Source organism: Panthera tigris, chromosome A2 (assembly GCF_018350195.1).
Source record: "Panthera tigris isolate Pti1 chromosome A2, P.tigris_Pti1_mat1.1, whole genome shotgun sequence".
Classification (NCBI taxonomy): domain Eukaryota; kingdom Metazoa; phylum Chordata; class Mammalia; order Carnivora; family Felidae; genus Panthera; species Panthera tigris.
This window is the reverse complement of record NC_056661.1, coordinates 162,943,114-162,969,338: the sequence shown is the minus strand read 5'-3', so window position 1 is coordinate 162,969,338 and position 26,225 is coordinate 162,943,114. Positions and strand designations below refer to the sequence as shown.

General features: G+C 43.6%; 1 protein-coding gene across 1 annotated transcript; it reads left to right on the top strand.

Annotated features, from left to right (window-relative positions):
• Positions 1–1,173: 1,173 nt before the first annotated feature.
• XRCC2 (X-ray repair cross complementing 2) lies at positions 1,174–25,849 on the top strand. The gene is made up of 3 exons (XM_042976020.1): positions 1,174–1,255; positions 14,729–14,810; positions 24,953–25,849. Exons 1-3 carry the CDS (start codon positions 1,217–1,219, stop codon positions 25,660–25,662), a joined length of 831 nt encoding a protein of 276 aa, XP_042831954.1. The 5' UTR covers positions 1,174–1,216; the 3' UTR covers positions 25,663–25,849.
• Positions 25,850–26,225: the final 376 nt, after the last annotated feature.

The window sequence follows — 26,225 nt, the reverse complement described above, 5'->3', positions numbered from 1 at the left end:
AGAGAGAGAGAGAATCCGAAGCAGGCTCCAGGCTCCGAGTTGTCAGCACAGAGCCTGATGCAGGGCTCGAACTCACAGACCGTGAGATCATGGACTGAGCCGAAGTCGGACGCCCAGTCGACTGAGCCACCCAGGTGCCCCAGTCTTATTTATTTAAAAAAAAAAATTTTTAATGTTTTTATTTTATTTTTGAGAGACAGAGTGCAAGCAGGGGAGGGGCGGAGAGAGAGGGAGACCCAGAATCCAAAGCGGGCTCCAGGCTCTAGGCTCTGAGCTGTCAGCACAGAACCCGACTAGGGCTCGAACTCATGGACTAGGAGATCATGACCTGAACGGAAGTCAAACGTTTAACCACCTGAGCCACCCAGGTGCCCCACAACCAAGTTTCTTTGAAGAACAGTTTGCATTCATGCTCTTCCTTTCCTAGTTCTCATTAATTTGTTGACTCAGTACAATCTGTTCACCAAAGTAATGTGGGCCAAAATTGTGCCTCAGTTTCCTCATCTGTAATACACGGGAATAATAGTAACGACCTCACTGGACTCTGTGGATTTAACTAATTATTAAATATAAAACACTTAGGACACATACTAAGCATTGTTAACTGTTAACTGTAATTACTATTATTATAATTATTTAATTACAAAGATTCTCTCAAAGTTAGTGTACTTTTTTTTCAGAATTAACCATGAATCACATGTACAGCCAGCCAGAGGCTTTTAACCCACAAATGGACAAAAAGCCCTGCCTGCTCAGTAACTGCTTTGTTTATGGGAAAGAGAGAGAGAGAAAGTAAAATAGGTAAAGAGAAAGAAAAAAGGAAAGAAAGAAAGGAGAGAAAGGAGAGAGAGAGAAAGAAAGAAAGAAAGAAAGAAAGAAAGAAAGAAAGAAAGAGAGAGAAAGAAAGAAATAAAAGAAAGAGAAAGAACATGCTGCCAGTTTTACCTACTAAAGAGGAACTGAAGTTGATGAGAAAACCGCCAGCCGCCTCCCGGTCTCCTAGGAGACGCGGTCAGATACCACCTGAGCGGGGGACGCCCGTAAGCCTTACTGCGCATGCCCACCGCCTTCCCGGGGGAGGGCGGGTGCAGTGCGCATGCCCGCGCCCGGGTCAGCGGGTCAGCGCGTCTGACTGGCTGCGGGGCCGCAGGGACTCGCGGTAAATGGCGCTGGTGGCGCGAAAGTTGAGTGTCGGGTGCGCAGAGCTTTCGGGGCGATGTGTAGCGACTTCCACAGGGCTGAGTCTGGGACGCAGGTGAGAGGCACCGGGATGGGAAACGAGAGAGCCGTGAACCAGGGCCGCGGGCGGGCGAGGGAGGCGGCGCGGGCGTCCTGGCCCGGGGTGGGGGTGGCGGGGAGGGAGAGCCGCCCTAGACTCCGGCCCTGGGGCCGCCCCCGCCCACCCTTGCCCTTGGAGCCGGGCCCCAGGGCCTGGGAGTCCCGCGAGCGGACCCGGAGGAGGACACCGCCGCCCCGCGTGCACGGATAGGTGTGAATGCGTGGTCTCCGCCCGGCAGCTTGACGGTCCGCACCTGTCGCACGTTCGCCGCGCTTGGAGGTGGCGAGCCGGGCGGGGGAGGCTAGGAGGGCTGGCCGCCTGGAGCAGTTACGGACGTTTCTCTAGGACAGGCGGCTTTTTCTGGAGGTTGCTTCACCTCGCCCCCTAGTCTCTGCGTCTCTGCCTCTGGCTTCCATCCCTCGCTGCCCCGTTTTGCAGTTCCAGCCTGAGTACCTCCGCACCCGCGCCAGCCATTTGATGCCCTGCAAGAATGGCCTCAGGAATTGCACCGAGAAGTATCAGGTGCTTACTGTGTGTCAACCGCTGGTCAGGGCATCCGAGTAAGAAACAAAAGAAACCACTTGTGCCGTTGAACTAGCGAGAGAGGCCGACTTAAAAAAAAAAAACCAAAAAACACCAATCTCAGTATGTGCAGTAAAGCGTGCTAATAGAAGGGCAGGCATCGCGGAAGACCAGTCCAGGAGGAGGAGATGACTGGGGTTTTATGAACCATGTGAAGTTGGTTTGGCAAGAGGGGGTGGCATTCAAAGCAGAGAGTAGCTGTGACGTGGGTAGTGCGTTAAGTTAAGCAAGCGCACGGCTCATTTGGGGGGACTGCGGGTAGCGGCGTGTAGTTGTATCGCTGCTGCGGGAGAACAGGGTTGGAAAGGAAGCCCTGAGACGGAGACAGGTGGATCACAGGTTAGGGGGAGAAGCAGTACCCTCAGGTGAAGGGCCCCATAGTATTTAGGCTTTGCAGGCCAGTGGGGGTTCGCTGTCGCAACTACTCTGCCCTGCAGTTCTAACGTGAAGGTTTCCATGGAGACGTACACAAATTTGCTTGGCTGTGTTCCAATAAAACTTACTTGTAAACTTTCGGGTTGGCCTGCTGGGCCCTACTTTGCTGATCCCCGCTGCGTAAGAGTGGAGCCGCTGCTTGCATAAGAACCACTACTGTTACAGCCTATTTTTTAAAAATGTTATCTATTTGAGAGAGAGAGAGAGAGAGAGAGAGAGACGGCAAGCCTGAGCAGAGGAGGGGCAGGAAGAGAGAGACTCCCGAGCAGACGCCGTGCTGCCAGCACAGAGCCCGAAATGGGGTTCCATCTCAGGAACTGAGATCATGACCTGAACCACAATCAAGAGTCAGACGCTTAACTGACCGAGCCACCCAGGTGCCCCCAAACCTTACTTATTTTTAAATGATCACTTGAAACCAGGGTTGAACTCAGATGACTTTTGCCATGAGAACAAGCCTAGTATCCAAAAAATGGGAGCCCTGCCATGTCTGTATGGAGGTCGTGAGCCAGGTTGCCTGGCACCTGTTACTTTGTGGAGTAGGAAGGGGTAGAGGGGAGAGTCGGGAGCTAGGCAGCAGGTGCTACTTGATTCTTTTTCCTTTTTGTTCACAACACCAGCCAAGTGAGCCTCTTTTCCTTTAAGCGTTTTTAGGCACTCTGGCCAGTGCTTAATTTATTTGAGCACTGTTTTCTCCCTTTGCACTTCAGTCTGTGGTACTTTATGGATTCTACTCACAGGCGTTGTGTTGAGGAAGATCTCTGAAGTCATAAGCCATCCCAAGAAACTGAAGCACTACTTTAAAATTTTATTTATTTATTCATTCATTTATTTTTTTGTTTAAGATGTTTATTGATTTACTTTGAGAGAGCGCGCACACGAGCCAGGAAGGAGAGAGAGAGAGAGAGAGAGAGAGAGAGAGAGAGAGAGAGAGAATGAGAATCCCAGGCAGGCTCCACGTTGTCAGCACGGAGCCCAACGTGGGGCTCGATCTCAAACTGTGAAATCATGACCTGAGCCAAAATCGAGTCGGACTGAGCCACCGACTGACTGACTGAGCCACCGGGTGTCCCATACTTTAAAATTTTAATTCACTACAATTACAACTTTAAAAAATAGCCAGCCATCCCCACATTTTGTGAGTAGTAGGGAAAAGACGTTTCATACAGGGTCTTCCAAGAAAATAAAGTTGCAAAAAATATTTTAACAGATTCTAGAGATGGAATTAATAGTGGGCCAGATGGTGTGAATGGAAAACTTATAATGAACCCTTGATTTATTTTTTGTTCAGTTTTATTTAAGTAATCTCTGCACCTAATGTGGGGCTCATATTCAAGCACCTGAGATCAACAGTTGCATGCTCTTCTGAATGAGCCAACCAGGCGCCCCACTGAACCCTTGATTTAAGGACAAAGCATTTGACTACAATGTAAAAGAGAATAATTCATTTTTTACCTTGCCTACTGTTAGTCTTTATTCTTTTACCCTGTTTATTCTTTTTTTTTTAATGGTTGGGGTTTTTTTTGTTTGTTTGTTTGTTTGTTTGTTTGTTTGTTTGTTTGTTTTGGAGAGAAAGAGTGCGCATTTGTGAGCGAGCAACCTTGAGGTCATGACCTGAGCCGGAATCAAGAGTCTCAACCGACTCAATCAAGGGTCAACCGACTGAGCCACCCAGGCGCCCCTGACTTACACACCTGACATTTTATATTGATTTAAGGGTCATGAGAACAGACTTTGTTGTCTGTTGAGTTTACTCCTTTAGTCCCAGTGTTTGAAACAATATTTAGCCCAGAGTAGGCACTCAGCAATTGTTGCTTCGGTGGATAAATTTCCTATCTTTCTCCTCTTCCCTCTCCCCTCTTTCTGCTTTGCTTCTTCATGTGTCATTGAGAAAAAAAATTTCACAGGAGCTCCCTTATTCTTTCCTGTTGTCTTTTCGTTACTGATTCTAGTTTCCTTCCATCATCAGCGAACACACTCTGTATGATTTCAGTTCTTTTAAAAAAAGTTCTGTCTTGGTGACTGTTCCATGAGCCCTTGGAAAAAAAATGTATGTTCTGCTATTGTTGGGTGGAACGTTCTATTTATGTGAGTTAGATCTTGTATTGTTCAGATCTATCCGTGCTGATTTTCTAAGTTTGTCAGTTGCTGAGAGGGGACTGTTGAAGCCCCAACTGTAATTGTGGGTTTGTCAGTTTCTCTTTTCATCTGCATTAGTTTTGTTTCGTGTATTTTGAGATTCTGGTAGACATGTACACATTTAGGATCATATGTCTTCCTGGGCGATCAAGCCTTCGATTCATCCTGCAATTTACCTCTATCTCTAATAATTTTCTTCATTCTGAAGTCTATTTATCAGTTATTAATGTAGCAATCGCTGCTTATTCATGAAGTCTGTCTTGATAATCTGTGTACTATTTCTCTGAATTCCCTCCTTAAAATAAAAAATATTTCTGCTTCTAAGAAAGTGCAACTTCTGCACTTAGGTTACAGATTCCTTCCATCCCATTCCTCCTCAGGGACCTCACTGCTGCAGAGGTTCCCACTCTTTTTAAAATTTTTTTTTTTTTTTAACGTTTTTATTTATTTTTGAGACAGAGAGAGAGCATGAATGGGGGAGGGGCAGAGAGAGAGGGAGACACAGAATCGGAAGCAGGCTCCAGGCTCTGAGTCATCAGCCCAGAGCCCGACGCGGGGCTCGAACTCACAGACTGTGAGATCGTGACCTGAGCCGAAGTCAGACGCTTAACCGACTGAGCCACCCAGGCGCCCCAAGAGGTTCCCACTCTTGTGGTGGTTTTTCTGTCTTCTGGATTTTTAATCTTCTTCTCCACCAATCATTTCCATCAGCATCCTAACATAAAACGTTAACAACAAAGCAGAAAACCTCCCTAGATGTTCATCCCCCAGCCAGCCCCAGCCAGCCCCAGCCAGCCCCAGCCAGCCCCAGCCAGCCCCAGCCAGCCCCATCCCACCCCAGCCCCCTCAGCACAGCAAAGAGTTTGTGCTCTGTGTCTGTACTTCCTTATCTCCCATTCACTCTTTAGCCCACCGATCAGGCTTCTGTCTCCCAGTGTACCACTGAAGGTTATCAGGCCAACTGTTTTGGCAAATGCTCATTTCTGAGTGCTCTCTCCTTTTAGACTGAAGTATAGGAACACAGCAGAATGGGTACTCCCAATCGACAAACTGTCGGGAGGGATGAAGGAGATGATCCGTGCCTTTCTAGTACCTGCTCTTAAAATAACCCATTAGGAAATCTCTCCTTCCTTGGGGAAGAGAACGAGGAGGTGGGAGAATATGCCAGAAGCGTTTCTCCGGCAGAGTTCCTCACATGCAAGGTGAGGATAGTATTCTGCCAACATTAAGCTCCCATAATTTTGATTCTGTTTTCTTTCTGGGACCTTGCATATATTTGCTTTTTTTATCTAAATGACAATTTGAAGCAGTTTGGCATAACTTCCTGATGAGGTCTGAAGAATGCACTTAATGGAATTACTAATTTGTGGAATGTCATAAATTTAAAATTTAGTTCTTACAAATCAGCTAGAGGTTAATGCTGCTTACACAACTGTCAGAATGGCTAAAGTCAACAACACAGGAAATAAAGGGGCCTGGCGAGGGTGTGGAGAAAGGGGGACCCTCGTGCACTGTGGATGGGGAATGCGAACTGTGGGAAACAGTGTGGAGGTTCCTCAAAAACTTAAAACTATAACTACCTTATGATCTAGCAGTAGCACTACTGGGTATTTTCCCAAAGAATACAAGAACGCTAATTCAAAGAGATACACGCACCCCTATGTTTACAGCAGCATTGTTTACGATACCCAAGACCGAAGCAGCCCAGGTGTGCGCTGACTGACGAGCGGATAAAGAATGTGTGTGTGCACACAATGGCATGTTATTCAGCCATAAAGAATGAAATCTTGCCATTTGCAACAACATGGATGGAGCTTGAGAGTACAACGCGAAGCTAAATAAGAGAAAGAAATACTGTGTGATTTCACTCACATGTGCAATTTAAGAAACAAAACAAATGAGCAAAGGAAAACGAGAGACAAACCAAGAAACAGACTCTTAACTGCAGACAACAAATTTCCGGTTACCAGAGAGGAGGTGGGGGGGGGGAGGTGGGTGACACAGGTGATGGGGGGATCGGGGAGTGCACTTGTCCTGGTGAGCACAGGGTGATGTGTAGAAGTGTTGAATTACTATATTGTACACCTGAAACTAGTATAATGCTGTGTGTTAACTAACTGGAATTAAAAACTTAGGAAGAAAAAAGAGGGCGCTTGGGTGGCTCAGTCGGTTAAGCGTTTGACTCTGGCTCAGGTCATGATCTTGTGGTTCATGAGTTTGAGCTGTCAGCATAGAGCCCCTTTCGGATCCTCTGTCCCCGCACTCTCTGCTCCGCCCCAAAAGAAACATTAAAAAAATATATATTTAAAAAGAAAAAAAAAAAAGCTTAAATTCTCAGGCGTATATATAGGAAATTTTGCTTGACTTTATTTTTCCTTTTCTTATAGGATAATTGCTTTTAAAAAATATCAATTAGAACAGCACCAGCTCTTCATGGAATATACTTAGAAATGATGGGACTTAACAATATAGTAAATTATTCAGCAGTTGTCTTTGCCGTATAATTTAGACAAAAGCTTGATTAAAGAGCCAGGCCTCGTACTCTGCCCTGAAGGACCGTTGAATTTTCAAAGTGGCGACGGAGTCTCGTTTCACCCGGGAAAAGAAATTGGCCCTCTAATTTGTGGGATGGCGTAATGGCCCAGTTTTGCATCCATTACGTGCATGTTCACGCTGCTGCTTTCCGTTGCTTCCTTATTCCAACTCCTCTCTTACTTTCGCTATGTTATAAACATTTTTGCCTGAATTTCCTCTACGTGTAAGTAGTAAAACTAAGAATTGTATTCAGTTTTTAGGTAGAAGTCTAGGCCTGTTATGGAGCAGGGGTGGGAATATTTGGTTTAGAATGATTACTTCTTTAGGTAGCCTTTTTTTTTTTTTTTAATTTTTCTGATGTTTATTCATTTTTAGAGAGAGAGAGAGACAGAACATGAGTTGGGGAGGGGCAGAGAGAGAGGGAGACAGAATCTGAAGCAGGCTCCAGGCTCCAGGCTCCGAGCTGTCAGCGCAGGGCTCGAATCCAGGAACTGTGAGGTCATGACCTGCCAAGGACGCTTAACTGACTGGGCCACCCAGGCGCCCTTTAGGTAGCCTTTTATACTTAACTGGTTTCAAACCCTACTGCAGACATTTAATTACAAAAGGTCAGGGGAAATGAGCCTTTATCCAAATGCTTCTCACATGTATGGATTTACCTTAATCTCATTCATTTCTGGTTACTTTGATCTTAAGTTGTTCTTTCAGCTCTTTATTATTTTTTTAATGTTTGTTTATTTTAAAGAGAGAGATAAGAGTGCAAGCAAGGAACAGTCAGAGAGGGAGACAGAATTCGAAGCAGGTTCCAGGCTCTGAGCTGTTAGCACAGAGCCTGATGCTGGGCTCGAAGTCGGGAACCGTGAGGTCATGACCTGAAGGAGCCAAACCCCCTCAGCCAACTGAGGCACCCAGGCACCCCAATTCTTTCTGCTCTTTAAATACATCTGTATGGGGGGCACCTGGGTGACTCAATTGGTTAAGCATCCAGCTCTTAGTTTCAGCTCAGATCATGATCTCACGGCTCGTGAGTTTGAGCCCCGCATTGGGCCCTGCGCTGACAGTGCAGAGCCTGCTTGGGATTCTCTCACTGTCCCTCCCTCTCTGCCCCTCCCTGCTCGCTCTCTCGCTCTCTTTCTCTCTAAAATAAATAAAAACTTTAAAGAAATAAAATAAAAACATCTATATGGTAGGTATTCTGCTTATCAGGTATTGAAGATTCTAGGTTCTGATGAGTGTGTCTGAAACGGACTTTGGTTAGTATGAAGAGCTTTGATGGTAGGCATAGAATACTCATGGACTTTGGTAGAAGTTTATAGACAGTCCTAATACAAAAATGGAAATAGTTTATGAGGCTTACGGGGCGCCTTGGGTGTCTCAGTCAGTTAAGCATCTGACTCTAGATTTCTTTGGCTCAGGTCATGATCTCAGAAGCCCCACGTAGGGCTTCACTGGGCTTAGGATTCTCTCTCCCTCTCTCTCTCCGGCCTTCCAGCATGTGCTCTCGTGTTCTCTCTGTGTCTTTAAAAATAAACATGAAACAATTAAAAGAAAATAGTTTGAGGTTATTTACACTCCGTCCTTCCCAAGCCTGCCTACCTATACCTTTTTCACCTTTAATTTAATAGGCAACTACTGAGTTTCTGCCAAACATAAAGCATTTGGACTACGTGGTCAGCCAAAATAGATTCTTTTCCTCTTGAGCTTTTATATCCAGATGAGGGAGACAGGCTGGTAATGCTTCATAGAAGGAAGCAGCCTTGAAGAATGTGTATTATTTTTGCCTGTTCAGTAGTCTAGGCTTTAGAAATTTAATTGGGAGAATAGGGCAAGGACATTCCATGCAGAAAGACAAAAAAAAAACCAAAACCTTTCTGTATCAATGTACATTTTGCATTTAAGAGAACTATAAATAAATCTCTCATTCAACATTAAAGTTGCCTCCCACACAAGAAAACTGGCCAGAAGACTGAAGAAAAAGGCTGACAAGTCCAGCTTGTTGTGAAATGGCTTGTTTAGGGGACTTACTGACGACGCCCTTCTCAGGCACAAGAGGAGTGAATCTCCGGCAAAGTCACCTCCCTTAAGACTTGCTTTTCTAGCCCTAGAGGTTGGGAGTCCTGCTGAGGGACCACCCAAGAGGAGAATGTTTAATGTATGTGTTCTAGATCTCCAGGGCAGATGGAGGAAGTTATGCCCCAAGGGTGTACTTAAGGGTGTGGTTAAACAAAAGGAAAGAATGTTGGGAGGGTGCTGTGCTCCGGGAGGTTCCAGGTCGCTGACTGGTCCTCAGGGTGATTTCTCCAAGATGGCTGGTCAGTCTGGTTCAAACACCTTCGCGGCCCCCTGCATTTCTCTTGTAGCACCTACAGTACTTTATGGCACTTTTGTAACCTTTTGACTGTCTCCTATTAAGTTCTTTGAAGACAGGAACTGTGTCTGCTACGGCTATGTGTCCCCAGCACCTTACTCAGTTCCTGGGACACACTTGACTTGGCTGAGATGTTTACCAATGGGTACAATTGAGTACTGTGCCCCTAGAAGGCTCGACACTTGTTGTGGTAATAATGCTGCCGTTGAAAGCATTTAGGGCTCCTTGTTAGCGTCGGAGGGAGTAGGGACAGAGATGGCTTAAAGAGGCCAGGTGATTGCCTAGACGGGGTCTCCGACTGGTTTGATCTGCCTAGTAGGTCCGAAAAGTATTTCATCTCTGTACTCAGATTTTATTAGACTCCGCGATACTGACTCTGAGGCGCTGTAGCACACAATTCCAGGCTTTGGGAGCCAAAAAGACTCTTAAATCTTGGCTCTGGCAAATACCAGTTTTCTCATCTGAAAAATAGAATGATAACAAACAGAGTTAATGTAACAAAAGAGATAATGTATATAAATTATGTACTACTGATACCACAGTAAGCACAGATAGTAGCTATTATTGGTTAACTATTGTTATGATAATAAAACCTGGCGTATATTGATTTACAAACCAAATGTCAAATCTGTCAATTAACAATATTAGTCAAACTGCCAGATAGATTCAAATTGTTGTGTCCACCGTGCATTCTTTCCCAAATAGGAAATTAGGCCTCAGTAAGATTGCTGAGGGAATCAAGAGAAATAGTTGAATTATCTTCATGGCTCCCATCACCACGCTCTGATTGCCCAGTGTGTTAATCTTCCCTGAAAGGATTGAACTGTCATTTCTAGCAGAACTTACTTGTGTTCCCTGGACACTTACACTCTTTTTTGCCCTTCTGAGTACCTTGCTTCTTTCTAACTCCTTAACTCTGGACATAGTTAATGTTGATTTTATAATGGATTTATGTCAGTTTGTAGGGTGTTTCCTGCCTAGGTTTGGATGATGTCTCGTCCCATAAAATAGCTTCTATAAATTGTTAATATTATTTGTATTTGTATTGTATTTATAAGGGTAAATCTATTTCCAAGTTCTGAGAGGTAATCTCCCTATACTCTGCTTTGGCATTGTAAAGCATTATTTTGAATATTTTCGATAGTGGAAAGTTTTCATCTTTGAAAATGAATTTGATTTTTAAAAATTTTTTAACGTCTATTTATTTTTGAGAGAGAGAGTGCGCGCCCATGGGGAAGGGGCAGAGAGAAAGGGAGACACAGAATCAGAAGCAGGCTCCGCGCTCCCGATTGAGCAGCAAAGAGCCCGAGGCGGGGCTTGAACTCACAAACCGGTGAGATCATGACCTGAGCTGGAGTCGGCCACTTAACCGACTGAGCCACCCAGGCGCCCCGAAAAAATGAGTTTGATTTTTTAATAAGAGTGGAAGTCAGATGCAAAGTGGCTAATGTAGCCGATTTGGTGAGAGGGGTGATACCGTCTTTGTCCATGAGTCATGCCAATGTAAAGCTTTCTTGGAGACTTTCTTACAAGGAACTCTTGTAAGAGGGGACAACTCTGAAATATTTCAAGCAATGATAATAAGTAAATATTCTCTGCATAACTTGCTAAGTTCATCGTTCTGATGAGCAGGTTAGTCATTTGCATACATACAGTTGTTTTATGTGTTCCATATTGTCCATGAAAGTTTCTCTTATTCTATTTTTTTTTTTTTTTTTTATGTTTATTCTTGAGAGAAAGTGTGAGCAGGGCAGGGACAGAGAGACAGAGGGAGACACAGAATCCCAAGCAGGTTCCAGGCTCTGAGCTGTCAGCACAGAGCCTTATGCAGGGCTCCAACTCAAGAGCTGCGAGATCGTGATCTGAGCCGAAGTCAGATGCTTAACCCACTGAGCCACCCAGTTGCCCCATTTCGGTCTTACTCTTCAGGCAGGACTCTCAGTTTTCTAACTCAGTGGTTCTCGTACTTTTTGGTTTTAGGAGTGCATTGCACATTTAAAGATCACCGAGGATTGGGGTGCCTGGGTCGCTCCGTCAGTTAACGTGTCTGACTTCCACCTAGGTCATGATCTCACGGTTCATGAGTTCAAGTCCTGAGTCTGTCTCTGCTGTCAGCAAGGAGCCTGAAATGTGGTGAGGAGTGACGGTATTTTATGTGTCTGTAAATCTCTTTAATGTCTGGCTTAATGGAAGTTAAACGGATTTTCATCTCTTCTGCATCCAGTCTATTACTGTGTGTTCGGTTAAAGTACATGATGACTGGCCTCTCACAGGTTCATAGTTGGGAAAAGGAGGAGTATTTGAAGGTCTTTCCAGATAATTATGGATTTTCTTTGATGCAAAAAGTACCAGACTTGACCAGTAGTAGTTTCCTAAAAGTTCACTGCAACATAGAATATAAAATGCGTATTAGGGAATTCTTCACATATTAAACCATTGATTGGCCTTATACTCGGAGTCAATCTTTTACCCAGAAACGATTTGGCATCATGCCCTGGTCATTTGGAAATAACCGCTTCAGTGGATTACACAGACCTTTCAAGGACTGATGTGTTGAATGATGGTTTGAAAAACCACATTGAAACGCTGGTGACTTCACCAAAAAGGACCATAAGTGTTGGGAAGCCAGCTGTCAACGGTCATGGTGGTGGCTAAGTTTTCCAAAATTTAAATTTTATCATTGGCAACAAATACTGTCAGCTTTCTTAAGGCGACTGGCTTCCTTTCTAATGTCTGCCAAGTACCGAAGTCTGTATAATCATAGTTTGTCTTTTCTTCCTTTCAAATACAAGGGTAGTCTATGAAAAAAGCATCCAACTCAAATAATCCACACAAGTAAGTGATTTTTCTAGAGAAAAAAACGATTGTATTTCAGTTTGGAGCAGAAGTCCTTTATCTGTGTGTGAAGCTGGGCCTTTGCTGCAGACACAGACCGCAAAGTCTCGGGCCCCTGAGACTGCGCCCGCCCTGACACGACTTGCAGGTTTGGGGTTCCCCAAGACCACCTTTAGGTGTAGCAGCTCGCCGGAAGGACTCAGAACTCACTGAGAGCTGTTACCTTCATGGTTATGGATTACTGCAGGGAAAGGGTGCAGATTTGAAAGCAGCCCAGGGAGATGTCACGGATCAAAGTCTAGGGGAATTCCTGATGCACGCCCTCCGGTTGCGGCCAGTGCCTAGTCCTCCCAGCAACATGTGTGACGGTCTGGGGCTCTCTCCCTAGATGCAGGCGAGCAGCTGACCTCACTCCCCAGCCCCTCTGATACCAGAGGTCAAGTTGACCGAAAGCCCCACCCTAAGTCACACTTTGAGACTATCTGATGGGGCATAAGGCCCGAGGTAAAGACGCTTCTATCTGGAAGGATATTCCTAGAGGCTTAGGGATGACCTCCCAGGAGCCAAGGGCAAAGGCCAGACCTCTCTTTGGTCAAGGTTAAGTTCTTTACTGCTCGTGTGCCGCCCCTGTCATCACAATAATTTTTAAAGTACCCAGGGGTCATGATTTAATGGAACTAACACTTTTTGCCACCTCATCGAAGGCATTCTTATGTCAAACTAGTGTTGCTTGTTTTGAGGGTTTTTCCTGTGAGTGGTTGGACAGCAAAGTCTCTGTGGCCAGGCTGTCTTCTCCATCCCTGCAGTCTGCATCTTACCTGCTATGGTGCAGGGTATGTAAGAGAAACTCAGGAAGTGGTTGCTAAATTAACACAGAGAACCCTTTGCTTGGTGAAGAGTGAATGCTTTTGTTCCCATTTGTGATATGCTCTTTTTCGTCTTTTGTTGTATGGAAGATTTGTCAAATCTGTGCTGATTCCTTAGAAACTTGAGAATCCACTTTGATTACATTTCCCTCTTTGGCATTTAACCCAGTCACAGTTCTGCTTGCCGTCTTCCTATCTACTTGGTGTGGGCACACCTCCTCCAGATTAGTGTCACAGACTCCAGCCTTCTCCAGAGCTGGTTTTACTCTCAAATCCATCCCTTGCAGCCACCAGGATAATCTGTTTGAAGTGCAGATGATGATAGCCAGGACCCACACGGTGCTTCCTCTATGCCAAGCACTTTTTTTTTTTTTTTTTAACACCCTGACTCCTCAACAACCTTGGCTGGGAGATAGCTGTTACCCCTTTCCTGATGAGAAGGCCCCGGCCCAGAGAAAGGGGCTAACAGGTCTGGTTCTGAAGTCCCAACTGTTCTAGAATGCTTCTCACTTCGCAGCTTAAAATCCCTTGCTCTTGTCTCAAAACCAGAGAACAGGCTCCTACACATGGCATCTGCGGCCTTCTGTGATCTGACGTTTGCTCCTTTAGGACTTTATTAATCTCCTGTCTGTTTCACGTTACCAGCTACAAGCTGTAGCGGTCCCACATCTGTGACAGTTCACCTACAAGCAGAGTGTTCCTTATCGCCCTGGCTGATGCACTTGCGCTCGGTACCTGCCCGAGCTCTCTTCACCTAATGAATTCAGGCGGGAGCTCCTCAAGTGTGTTTTTTGTCACTTTCGCCTTTGCCCCCTCCTCCACTAGACGAGGAATTGGCAGTATCTTGGGCAGACACATTAAAAGCTGGTATCTGTCTAACACGTGTGGTAAGTTTACTGAGAAAGGAAATTATGACACATAAGAAAGGTAAATACTTGGCAGTTAGCAGTTGGTCCTATATCCCAAACTATACTGGCGGCTCCTTCGAAGACAGGGCCTCGTTTTATACCATCCGATATTTGGTACATAAAAAATGAAGTGTTTTCGGAGCACCTGGGTGGCCCAGTCGGTTAAGTGTCCAGCTCTTGATTTCGGCCCAAGTCATGATCTCACGGTTCCTGGGATGGAGTCCTGAGCCTCCTTGGGATTTTCTGTCTCCCCTGTCTCTCCCTTACTTGTGCATGCACGCACCACCCCCGCCCCCTACTTGTGCACGCACGCTCGCTCTCTCTCTCTTTCCCAAAATAAATAAATAAAGTTAAAAAATGAATTATTTTCTGAGTAAATGAACACAATTTTTCTCCTAAATTGTATTTGCTATTTTTTTTTATTTTATTTTTTAACGTTTATTTATTTTTGAGACAGAGAGAGACAGAGCATGAACGGGAGGAAGGGTCAGAGAGAGGGAGACACAGAATCCGAAACAGGCTCCAGGCTCTGAGCTGTCAGCACAGAGCCCGACGCAGGGCTCGAACTCACGGACCGCGAGATCATGACCTGAGCCAAAGTCGGCCACTTAACCGACTGAGCCACCCAGGCGCCCCTGTATTTGCTATTTCATAATTTCCTTTAAATCCTCAAAATTAAGTGAGTTTTTTAATAGACTTTTGGAAAATTATATAATGTAGATTTCTAGGATTTTATATTTTTAGATAATGAGTTTTCTTTCTCTTTTTTTTCTTTTGCAAGCTCCTTGCCCGACTTGAAGGTAGAAGTTCCTTGAAAGAAATAGAACCGTATCTATTTGCTGATGAAGATTCGTCTATCCATGGTAAAAACAATCTCAAGCCAAAATAGTGGCATAAATTGTCTTCTAAAACGTGTATTTTCCCCACATATATTCATTTGTGTGTACATACCCCTAGCAAGTGGCTATATGGATTAAACCATAAAATTAAAAAGTGAGAATTAGGTCACGACAGAACACTTTCAAGTCTTTGTTACCTGTGTCAGAGATGGAGTTTGACTCATCTTTGGTAAATCTTGAGAATCAGTATTGAGCTCTCTTATCCTGGCACACATTATTTGTGGGAGTTTTGTTATTATTGTATTTTTTAATTCTTTAGAACTTTGAGAATCACAGGAAAGTCCTTAGGTACCCCAATGTCTGGTGATATTTCTACAGGAGGGAAAAGACGTACCCACTCTTCCCACAGCACGTCTACACTAGGGACACTTAGAAAAAAGGTTCTGTGCTTGGGTCGTTTTTCTCTTTTAATGTACGAGCTTTGTAGAGCTATAATTCACCTGTTTAAGTGTAGAACTTAATGATTTGTTGTATTCTAGTATTCAATTATGTACCTGTGACCACACTTGATTTTAGATTATTTTCATCACCCCAGAAAGAAACCCATGCCTATTGAGCAGTCACTGCCCACCTCCTCCCATGTCCCTCAGCCCTAGGCAACATTTTTGGACTACTTTTGGACTCTAGGTTAGCCCTTTCTGTATATTTCATATAATGGAATTATACAGTATGTGTCCTTTTGTGAATGGCTCTGTCACTTGGCATCATCTTTCCAGGTTGTGTCATAGTGTGGCATGTGTCAGTACTGTTTACTGTTGAGTAATATCCTGTTGTATGGGGTATGCCACATTTTGTGTATCTGTTCATCAGCCGATGGACATTTGGGTTGTTTCTGCTTTTTGCTGTTATGCATAATGCTTCTGTGATTATTTGTGTACAGGTTTTTCTGTGGATATATGTTTTCAGTTCTCATGGATAATACCTACCGGAAGGATTGTTAGGTTCACGTGGCAACTTTTTGTGGAACTGCCAGGCTGTCTCCCAAAGCAGCTGCACGTTTTCCTTGCCACCGGTGGTGAAGTTTAGAATAGTTCCAGTTTTCCCACATCCTGCAAACAAAGGTTATTATTCTCTGTGTTTTTAGTTATAACCTTGCTAGTGAGTATGAAATGATATCTCATTGTGGTTTTGATTTACATTCCCTGACAGCTAGTGACATTAAGCCTCTTTGCATGTGCTAATTGGCAGTTTGTATGTGTAATTTGGAGAAATGTCATATCTTTTGCCCATTAAAACAATGGGTTGTGTTTTTATTATTGACTTATATAAAAAGTTGATCTTGATGGTGTCCATTGAAGCACAAAGTTATTAATTTTGGTGAAGTCCAGTTTATTTATTTTATCTTTTCTTGCTCATGCTTTTGGTACCATAGCTAGGAGGTCATTGGTTAATCCAAGGTCAAGAAGATTTACAGCTTTTTTGTTACTTATTTCTGTTTTCATTCTTTTCTGATCGGAGAACACGCTTCTGTGATTCAGTTTTTTAATTGATTTGAGATTTGTTTTACTGCAGAAGAAATTCGGTTTATCTTGAAGAATGTTAGATGTGCACTTGTGTATACTCTGCTGTAGTTGGATTGTTTTCACGATGTTGTGGAGTGCTGGTTGGTTTTTAGTGCTGTTTAAGTCTTCTGTTTCCTTGCTGATCTTCTGCCTAATTTTCTGTCCATTATTGAAAGTGTGTATTGACGTGTCCAACTATTACTGTTGACCTGTTTATTTCTGCCTTTATTTCTCAGTGTTGCTTCATATATTTGGGGGCTTCATGTACTCTTGGGCACTTGTATGTTTGTTATTATACCCTATTGATGGATTGATTCATTTATCATTATAAAATGTTCTTTGTCACCTCACACCCGTTAGGGTGGCTACTGTAAAAAATAAATAAGTAAATAAGTAAGTAAGTAAATAAATAAATAAGTGTTGTTGAGGATGTGGAGAAATTAGAACCCTTGTGCACCATTGATGAAATTGTAAAATGGTGCAACCACTGTGGCAAACGGTATGGAGTTTGCTCAAAAGATCAAAAATAGAACTGCCGTACGATCCACCAGTTCCACTTGTGGGTATACCTCCAAGAGAATTGAAAGCCGAGCGGCGAAGATATTTGCACACCTGTGTTCATAGCAATGCCGTTCCCAGTGGCTAAGAGGTAGAAGAGACCCAGGTGCTCACCGACAGTGAACGGAGAAGCACGATGTAGTCTGTGCAAATCATAGAATATTATTCAGCCTGAAAAAGGAGGGACATCCTGGCACATGCTACTGCATGGAGAAACCAGGAGGACGTGCTAAGTCAAATAAACCAATCGCAAAAAGAAAAACGCTGCGTGACTTCACGTCTATGAGGTATCTAAAGCAGGCAAATCCATAGAAACAAAAAGTAGAATGGTAGTTACCGGGGGCTGGGGAGGAAGGAGGAAAAGGGGAGTTGTTTAATGGGTACGTAGTTTCAGTTTTGCACCATGGAAAAGTTCTGGAGATGTTTCTTTTTTTTTAAAGTTTTTTTTTTTTTTTTTTTAATGTTTATTTATTTTTGAGACAGAGAGAGACAGAGCATGAACGGGGGAGGGTCACAGAGAGAAGGAGACACAGAATCTGAAACAGGCTCCAGGCTCTGAGCTGTCAGCACAGAGCCTGACGCGGGGCTCGAACCCATGAACCGTGAGATCATGACCTGAGCCGAAGCCGGACGCTTAACCGACTGAGCCACCCAGGCGCCCCTCTGGAGATGTTTCACAGCAATGTGAAACACTTAAAAACTGTTGAGATGCTCCGGTCGCCTGGATGACTCAGTCGGTTAAGCATCTGACTTTGGTTCAGGTCATGATCTCATGGTTTGTGGGTTCGAGCCCAGCATCAGGCTCTGTGTGGACAGCTCAGAGCCTGGAACCTACTTCAGATTCTGTGTCTCCCTCTCTCTCTGTCCTTACCCCACTCGATCTCGATCTCTCTCTCTCTCTCTCTCTCTCTCTCTCTCTCTCTGTAAAAAATAAACGTTAAAAAAATGGTTAAGAGGGTAAGTTTTATGCTGTCTTTTAACACAATGGAAAACAAAAATGCTGCTTGTCTCTAATAACAATTATTAGTGTGTTTTGTCTGATAATAGTATAGCCACATTAGCTACTAGTTAACTGTTTATATGGTATATCTTTTTCTATCCTTTCATTGTCTATTTGTGACTTGGTAAAGTGTGTCTTTTTTGCTTCTCTTCCACCTTTACTGTCTTCTTTTGTGTTAAATATTTTCTAGGGGCACCTGGGTGGCTCAGTCAGTTAAGCGTCCAACTTCAGCTCAGGTCATGCTCTCACGGTTTGTGAGTTCAAGCCCCGCGTCCCGTTCTGTGCTGACAGCTCGGAGCCTGGACCCTGCTTCGGATTCTGTGTCTCCTTCTTTTTCTGCCCCTCCCCTGCTCGCCCTCTGTCTCTCTCTCTCTCTCTCTCTCTCTCTCAAAAATAAATAAACATTAAAAAAATTAAAAATAAAAAAAGTATTTTCTAGCATACCATTGTTATTCCCAGTCATTACTTTTATTTTTTTGAGTTATTTTCCTAATGGCTGCTCTGAGGATTACCATTAATCCTTAATATCTTAATTTAAAATAATCTAATTTAAATTAATACCACCTTAATTTCAGTATTTTATAAATACTTTGATGTATAGCTCCATTTCCTCCCCTTCCTTTGTGCTGTTACAAATTACATATTTATGCATTGTATGTCCATAAACACATCTAAAGTTATTTAATTAAAATAAAATTATTACTTATTGCAATAAATTAAAAAACCATTACAGCAAAGAAATTAAAATGCATTATAACAAATAAATAAGTAAATTTATTACTTAATGTAATTGTTTCTTAGATAAGAGAAAATAAGTTACAATTCTGAAACATTTATACAGTCTTTCATACTTACCTATGTAGGTGCACTGACCTGTGTTTTGAATTAATCCATTTGGATTCAAGTTGTCTACTGTCCTTTCCTTCAGACTAGAAGGCTCCCTTTACTGTTCCTTGTAGAACAGATCTGTTAGCAAACAATTTTCTAAACTATCAATAATAAAAGACAAATTTTGATCAAACATGTTAGAAAATGGGACTTTCTCTTCTATCAGGAAAGATGTTATTAAGTTGGACCTTACGAAATTGACATTAAAACATGGGTTCTCAGCACCACTTACGCATTTGAATATTACATTTGTAGAAACTTTTTTTTTTCTATTTTTCAATTAAAAAAATTTTTGTTTTATTTTAGAGAGCGTGAGCAGGGGAGAAGGGCAGAGGGTAGAATCTTAAGCAGGCTCCACACCCGGTGCAGAGCCCGATGTGGGGCTCGATCCCATGACCCTGGAATCGTGACCTGAGCTGCAACTAAGAGTCAGATGCTCAACCAGTTGAGCCACGCAGGCGCCCCTAGGTTTGTAGAAACTTTAGAAACACTATCATGTTCAGTCACTGAGAGAAGAGCTTACTGAAAACCGCCATGGATGTGATAGCTGTAAACTAGTTAGATGAACACTCACTGGAGCATTGGCACACTCAGGCCTGGTATCATAAGGGTTATTTATCAATAACAGCAGTTTATCAGAAACTGTACAGGGAAGCTCAAGTCGAAGCAGTAAGAGATTTAGGGATTATAGAAATCTCCAATGCTGTTGGAAACATTTTTAAATGTTTTTTTGTAGTAACTTAGTACTATATACCAACTCATTACCTCTTCAGTACTGTAATGATTATAATCTGCAAATTCAACATATTTGTTATACAATTAGTAGATTGGTACCAAGACGATGTATTTCTTTGGCTTTTCTTTTTTATCCTTATTTTGAAGGATCTTTAGATTCATCAACTCACTCCCACAATCTGTTGCCGAGATCCTTTACAGCGTTCTATTTGTGAGAGCAACTATCAAGGCCAAACCATCCAGATTTTCTGATTTCATTTAATTTGTCAAGTGCCAAACGGTAGAGATGTTTTTTGGTGTGTGTATGTGTTTTGGGGGCTTTTGGTTTTTGGGTTTTTTACTGTAAGTTGTCATTCCCAATACTTGGAGTGGACAAGGTTATGATTTCTTTCGTAACAGCTCTCAGGAATATTTGAGATAGTGACTTCAAATATAGCTAAAAGGGCTATGTCCCCTGTGTAGAACATAATTTTGGGGAGCACCTGGGGATGATGAGGGGTGCCTGCGTGGCGCAGTTGGTTAAGAATCTTACTTCGGCTCAGGTCATGATCTCATGGTTTATGAGTTCAAACCCCACGTTGGGCTCTCTGCTGTCAGTACAGAGCCCACTTTGGATCCTCTGTCCTCCTCTCTCTTTGCCTCTCCGCCACTTGTGTGCTCTCTTTCCCTCCCTCCCTCCCTCCCTCCCTCTCCATCTCTCCGTCTTTCCCTCTCAAAAATAAAAATGAATATTAAAAAAAAGTTTGGCATTGTTAAAAGAAAGATAATGCTTGAATATTATTTTTGATGTGATTAGACAGTAAATGTTTATAAAACCAGGGAAATTGACATCAGTTGATCATTAAATATATTTGTAGGGAAGCTACAGCCTTAATGATAATATTTATGTGTAATTTGCAACTTTGCAAGTTTTATTTCCTTAGTTGTTATAAATGACCTTTTTATTTGCTTTGCTATTAATCTGTAAAAGGAGAAGAGTGTTTTTATATACCTGTTAATAATCTCCTAAGCAAGGATTTCGCCTTAAGCTTTGTCTCTTTTCAGTCATGCCGAACCAAGGATCTAAGGAGTCCGTATTCCACGTCTTGTATTTCCTAGTAATGTGTGCATTTAGCAAACCTTGTTAAACCGTGTAAGTCAGTGTCCTCAAAGACTTACTCCTTTGAGTTCTGCTGAAAGAGGTTTCTGAGCACCAGCTGCTGTCCAAGAAAATATTTGGCAAGGTTTTCTATTCTGAGAATTCCAGAACTACGCAGAGACAGTTCACAGTTACCCTCTGCCAGTGTCCTGTATTCCTATCCCCTGTGGGGTCTCTTTCCCCCACCTTTTAAAAAAATTTTTAAAAAATGTTTATTTATTTTTGAGAGAGAGAGAGAGAGACACACACAGTGTGAGTAGGGGAGGGGTAGAGAGAGGGAGACACAGAGTCTGAAGCAGACTCCAGGCTCTGAGCCTGACGGAGGGCTCGAGCTCACAAACAGTGAGATCAGACCTGAGCCAAAGTCAGGGATGCTTAACTGACTGAGTGCCCCGGGGTCTCTTCCCTTTTGCTTCGGAATATGTTGCCTTTCTCTCTTAACTTCCGTTGTTTTCATTTGACTCTCCGGTCTCATGAAACTGCTACTGAATATTTTTACTTTTTAAAGAAAAAAAATTTTTTTTTAATGTTTATTCATTTTTGAGAGACACAGCGTGAGCAGGGAAGGGGCAGAGAGAGAGAGGGAGACACAGAATCCAAAGCGGGCTCCAGGCTCTGAGCTGTCAGCACAGAGCCTGACCTGGGGCTCGAACCCACAGATTGTGAGATCACGACCTGTGCTGAAGTCGGACGCTTCACCGACTGAGCCACCCAGGTGCCCCAAATATTTTTACTTTTTAAATGAATGTAAACTGTCGTATTTTTCCCCTAATTCCTCGCATGTCCCTGCCTTCCTGCAGCCTGATTCCTTGTCCTTGCTGCACTCCTGGAGCACCCTTCTATCTGTCTTGCAACTGTCTGGTTTTGAAGTTTGGTTTATAATGTAATGTTTATATTAAACGTGCTTTTGCAAACTACACCTTTACTGCTGTCAGGTAATTGTCCAGGACCAGTTCAGTGACCTGTTCCTGAACTCCCCTCTGCCATTTTTTTACTTTTAGAACTTTTGTGCTGCATTTACTAGGATTTAGTACTGTTTGGTTTTCTTGAAACCTTTTGTGCTCTGTGTCATTTTCCTCCTAATTTTTCTATTAACTTTCTGTTTTATATGTCTTCATGCCAACTCCTCTAACCGTGGATGTATCCCAGTAATTGGGTTTTGGCCTCTTTTCTTTTGGTTCACTCTCATCTACAAGGAGAGAGAGCTTTTTGTTCTCTGTGTCTCTGTGGCTTACTCAGATTGTTATGTCAGCCTCTTATTACTGTCTTAAATCTTAAATCCTAGTGGTTGTAAGACCTTTTTATTTTGTGACACCTAGTGAACGTAGCATTTTGAAAGCTGAATTCTGTTAGGATATTTATGTGATTGCGTGAATTAAAAACCCTGCTTTGCTTGTGTGGGTGCTTCCAGGCCTGTCTCTGAGAAGAACCTGTAAATCGCTACCTTAGCCTTGCTCTTGCCTTCTGAATAAGTGAAGGAGGCTGAGTGGCAGCCGTGCCTGGGCCAGGGACAGTCGGCAGGAGGCTGGACTAGCACTGGACGCTCTGTTCCTGTTCTTGCTTGTCTCCTGTGTTCGTCTCTTGTGTCGAGCCTTGGGCCTGGGCCTTTACACCTGCCGGGTTCTGGTGAGCAGCGTCTCCCTACCAGACTCGCTTCCTTTCCAAATGCCATCTTCCACGGTTGACATTTGGGCCTTTAACCCTCACCAGATCGGGACTTCGATTTTCATTTTTTAGGTGTCTCTCAAGAAGTTCTCCAAAAGAAAGTAATCTGATGAAGTGCATTCAAAAGGTACTGTGTTTTGTGCCGGAGATAGAATAGACAAGTCCCAACCTTAAAGTAGCGTACAGGAAATACGGTGACGTAAATAGTCAAAACTTAAGATAGCATGATAATCGTGGTGATGGAGGGTTATAAAGTTTGCTTTCTTACCTCACAGAATTGCTGTTAGGATCAAACGAAATATCACGAATTATCCCTTTTTATCTGTGAAGTGCGGCAGAAAGGTTGGTGGCTGTCGGGCGGCCTCTTCTGCCTTCTCTTCTGGGGAAAGGACAAGGGAAGGTTCAGCGCAGTCTGGTGCTTGGTTTCCCCACCGTGTTTCTCTGTGGTTCGTTGTATCCTACAAGCCGTTTCGGGTTAATCTTGCTTAACTGTGTTCTCGACGTTCCTTCACTACCGTTGATATCTATTCTGTGTTAATGTTTCATCTAGTGGCTGTAGTCTGTTCTCTGTCTGTAATGTAGGGCAGTAAAAAGCTTTATTTGGGAGTAAGGGCAGGATTTCAGCTTAGCTCCTAAGTCATATAGTAGGAGACAGTATTGAATAGGATTTTAGTCACTGTGTTAACATTCAGCAAGAGCATTGGTGAACGATTGTTATTGTGAAAATAGTTGTGTTCCTTGAGTCTGGAATCTTGGCAAGGTGGATGGGTGAGGGGGAATCTTTTTAATTTAAATTTTGAATTGCAAGTTGCATGTAAGTTTATAGTACAAACTGGCTGAAGTTTTATGCTACCTTAAATATGGTATACTGGTAACATGCTAGATTTTTTTACACACTTTTTGTGAATGTTCCAATTTACAATAGTTGGTAGTAATAATAGGAAATAAAGTAACCAGATTCTTAGACTGTGTAGTTTGCTTGGGGCTTAAGAATCTTCTTTTTATTTTATTTATTTATTTTTTTAATGTTTATTCATCTGTAAGAGACAGAGATAGAGCATGAGTGGGTGAGGGGCAGAGAGCGAGGGACAACCAGAATCCAAAGCAGGCTCCAGGTTCTGCTTAAAGATTGAGCCACCCAGGCACCTCTGACTACACTTTAAGCTTTTTTTTTTTAATGTTTATTTATTTTTGACAGAAAGAGACAGAGCATGAGCAGGGGAGGGGCAGAGAGAGAGGGAGACACAGAATCCAAAGCAGGCTCCAGGCTCTGAGCCATCAGCACAGAGCCCGATGCGGGGCTGAAACTCACAAACCGCAAGATCATGAGGGAAGCCCAAGTTGGACGCTTAACTGACTGAGCCACCCAGATGCCCCCAGGAATCTACATTTTTAACACAGTGTTTCCAGTTATGTGGTTCAACCGTAAATTACACGGAAACAAACTAGCCAGAATTGGAAGGCCATTGTTCAGAGTGGATTTCGAAAAGCTCTGGAGGGCAGGACCGTTTCCCTGAGTGTTTAATTTCCTCACTGAAAGAGAGTTATTGGAACCTACGTAGAAAAAGATTTGGAGTCTTTAAAGTCCAGAGTAGTTTACTCAATTCAGAATGCTAGGAAAATAATTTACAGTGCAGAGGTCATGCCGGCGGATACTGTTTCAAGAAATTCATGTAGCAAAGAATAACTGATGGCATTGGGGAATGTGGAGGGGCGTTTTCAGTTGAGGGAGGCTACTTAGGCCTGAGGGCCGTGGACCCTTCTAGCTCCACATGCAGAACCGCACGCGGGAACTGTTCTCCCGTGACGGCTGGACTGTTCCAGCTGCACGTGACCTGATGGCGACTCCGTGTCCTCGCATCACAAGTGGTATGGAGGCAGGCCCGGCGTAGCTGGCGTGGGCTCCGTATTGTCCTCAGGGCCTCGGGCACCTCCTGTCCTCCTGCCTGCCTAGCTCGGGGTACCCCCGTCACCCTCACTGCCTCGCCTCCAGCGGAGGGAGCAGCAGGGCAGAGGTGGCAGGCACCTGCACGAGCCAAGCGGAACTTAGGAACCCAACAGAAATCTACTCGGGTCTCAGCGGCCACAACCGCGATACCTGCTGACCCCTTTGCCGGCGATGCTGAGAAAAGTCGTTTCTAAATTGGGCATGCTGCCTTTCTCCGCCCCGTAAACCGAGGTTTTATGCTTAAAGGGGAGGAGCCCACAGATATTGGGTAATCAGCTACTGGAAATGGCGTGTGCCGTAGTGAACAATAGATTTTTGAAAGACCCTCGGTCTGTGGCACTTTATCCTTCACTCCGTGGTGTCACCAATTCCAGGGCGCGTGAATGGGGACCCGTGCCCAGGAGGTCTCCTTCGGCGCCTGTCAGCCTTGTCTTTCTGGTTTTCACGTTTCCTTGATGCTAATTAATAGCCAGCTGCTTTCTCAGAGGCGAAATGTAATGATTAATTTCCTTACTGATGTGTGTTTGCTCATATGGATCCATTTGGGCACGTGGATTTAGATTTTCTTCCACATTCCGGTAAACGTCTTTTTAAACATTGGTGCAGATTTTCATCTTGTAGCCTTTTGTGCTGCTGCCTTTTTTTTGACTGGCGTTTTTAAATTTTACACAGGTGACATTCTTGAGTTTCATGGTCCAGAGGGAAGCGGAAAAACAGAAATGCTTTATCACTTGACAGCGCGGTGTGTGCTTCCAAAATCGGAAGGCGGGCTGGAAGTAGAAGTCTTGTTTGTTGATACAGATTATCGCTTTGACATGCTCCGGCTTGTTACGATTCTGGAGCGCAGACTGTCCGGCGGGTCCGGCGGGTCTGAAGACGCGGTGAAGCGGTGCCTCGGGAGGCTCTTTGTGGTCAGCTGTGGCAGCAGCACGCACCTGCTCCTCACCCTGCACTCCCTAGAAAGCACCGTCTGTGGCCACCCTTCCCTCTGCCTTCTGATCTTGGATAGCCTGTCCGCCTTTTACTGGATAGACCGCGCCAACGGAGGGGAGAGCACTAACTCCCAGGAGTCCGCTCTGAAGAAGTGTTCTCAATTCTTAGAGAAACTTGCACACGAGTATCGCTTAGTTGTTTTTGCAACCACACAAAGCCTAATGCAGAAAGCCTCCGCCTGGACCGAAGGGCCTTCCTCGGCCGAAGCGGACTACAGGCCCTATCTCTGTAAGGCGTGGCAGCGGGTGGTAAAGCACAGACTGTTTTTCTCCAGACCAGAGGATTTGAAAACCAGCAACCGGTTTTCTTTAGTTTCACATAATTTGAAAAGTAACAGTTTTAAAAAGCATGTTTTTATTATTGGAGAAAGTGGCATTGAGTTTTGTTGATACGTATCACAAAATGGTGTTTTCCAGGATATTATACAAAATTGAAAAAGTCTTAATGGGCCAAAATGATTGGATTATAAGGTATAAAACTCTGGGAGAATTAATATAAATGTTTCTATACAGAATGGATTTTTTTGTTCCAGAATAGATTTCTTTCTTTTCTTTTTTTAATGCTTTATTTACTTATTTTGAGAGAGAGAGAGGAGAGGGAGAATCCCAAGCAGGCTCTGCACCATCAGCATGGAGCCCTACGCAGGACTCGGTCCCACGACCGTGAGATCATGACCTGAGACAAAACCGAAAGTCGGATGCTCAACCGACTGAGCCACCCAGGTGCCGCCAGAATGGATTTCTTAAACTAGTACAGTAAAACCTTACACTATTCCGTTCTTGGGTTGTTGAAGAAAAATCAAGTGCTGGTATTAATTAAAGTGTATGTTAAACTTGTTTTAAAACTAAATAAGTAATCTACACATTGCAGCCTAAATAAAATGAACGTCCATACCTTTGTGTCACATTTTCTGGAACTTAGTTAAGTACTTAATTTGTTTAGGAAGGTTTAA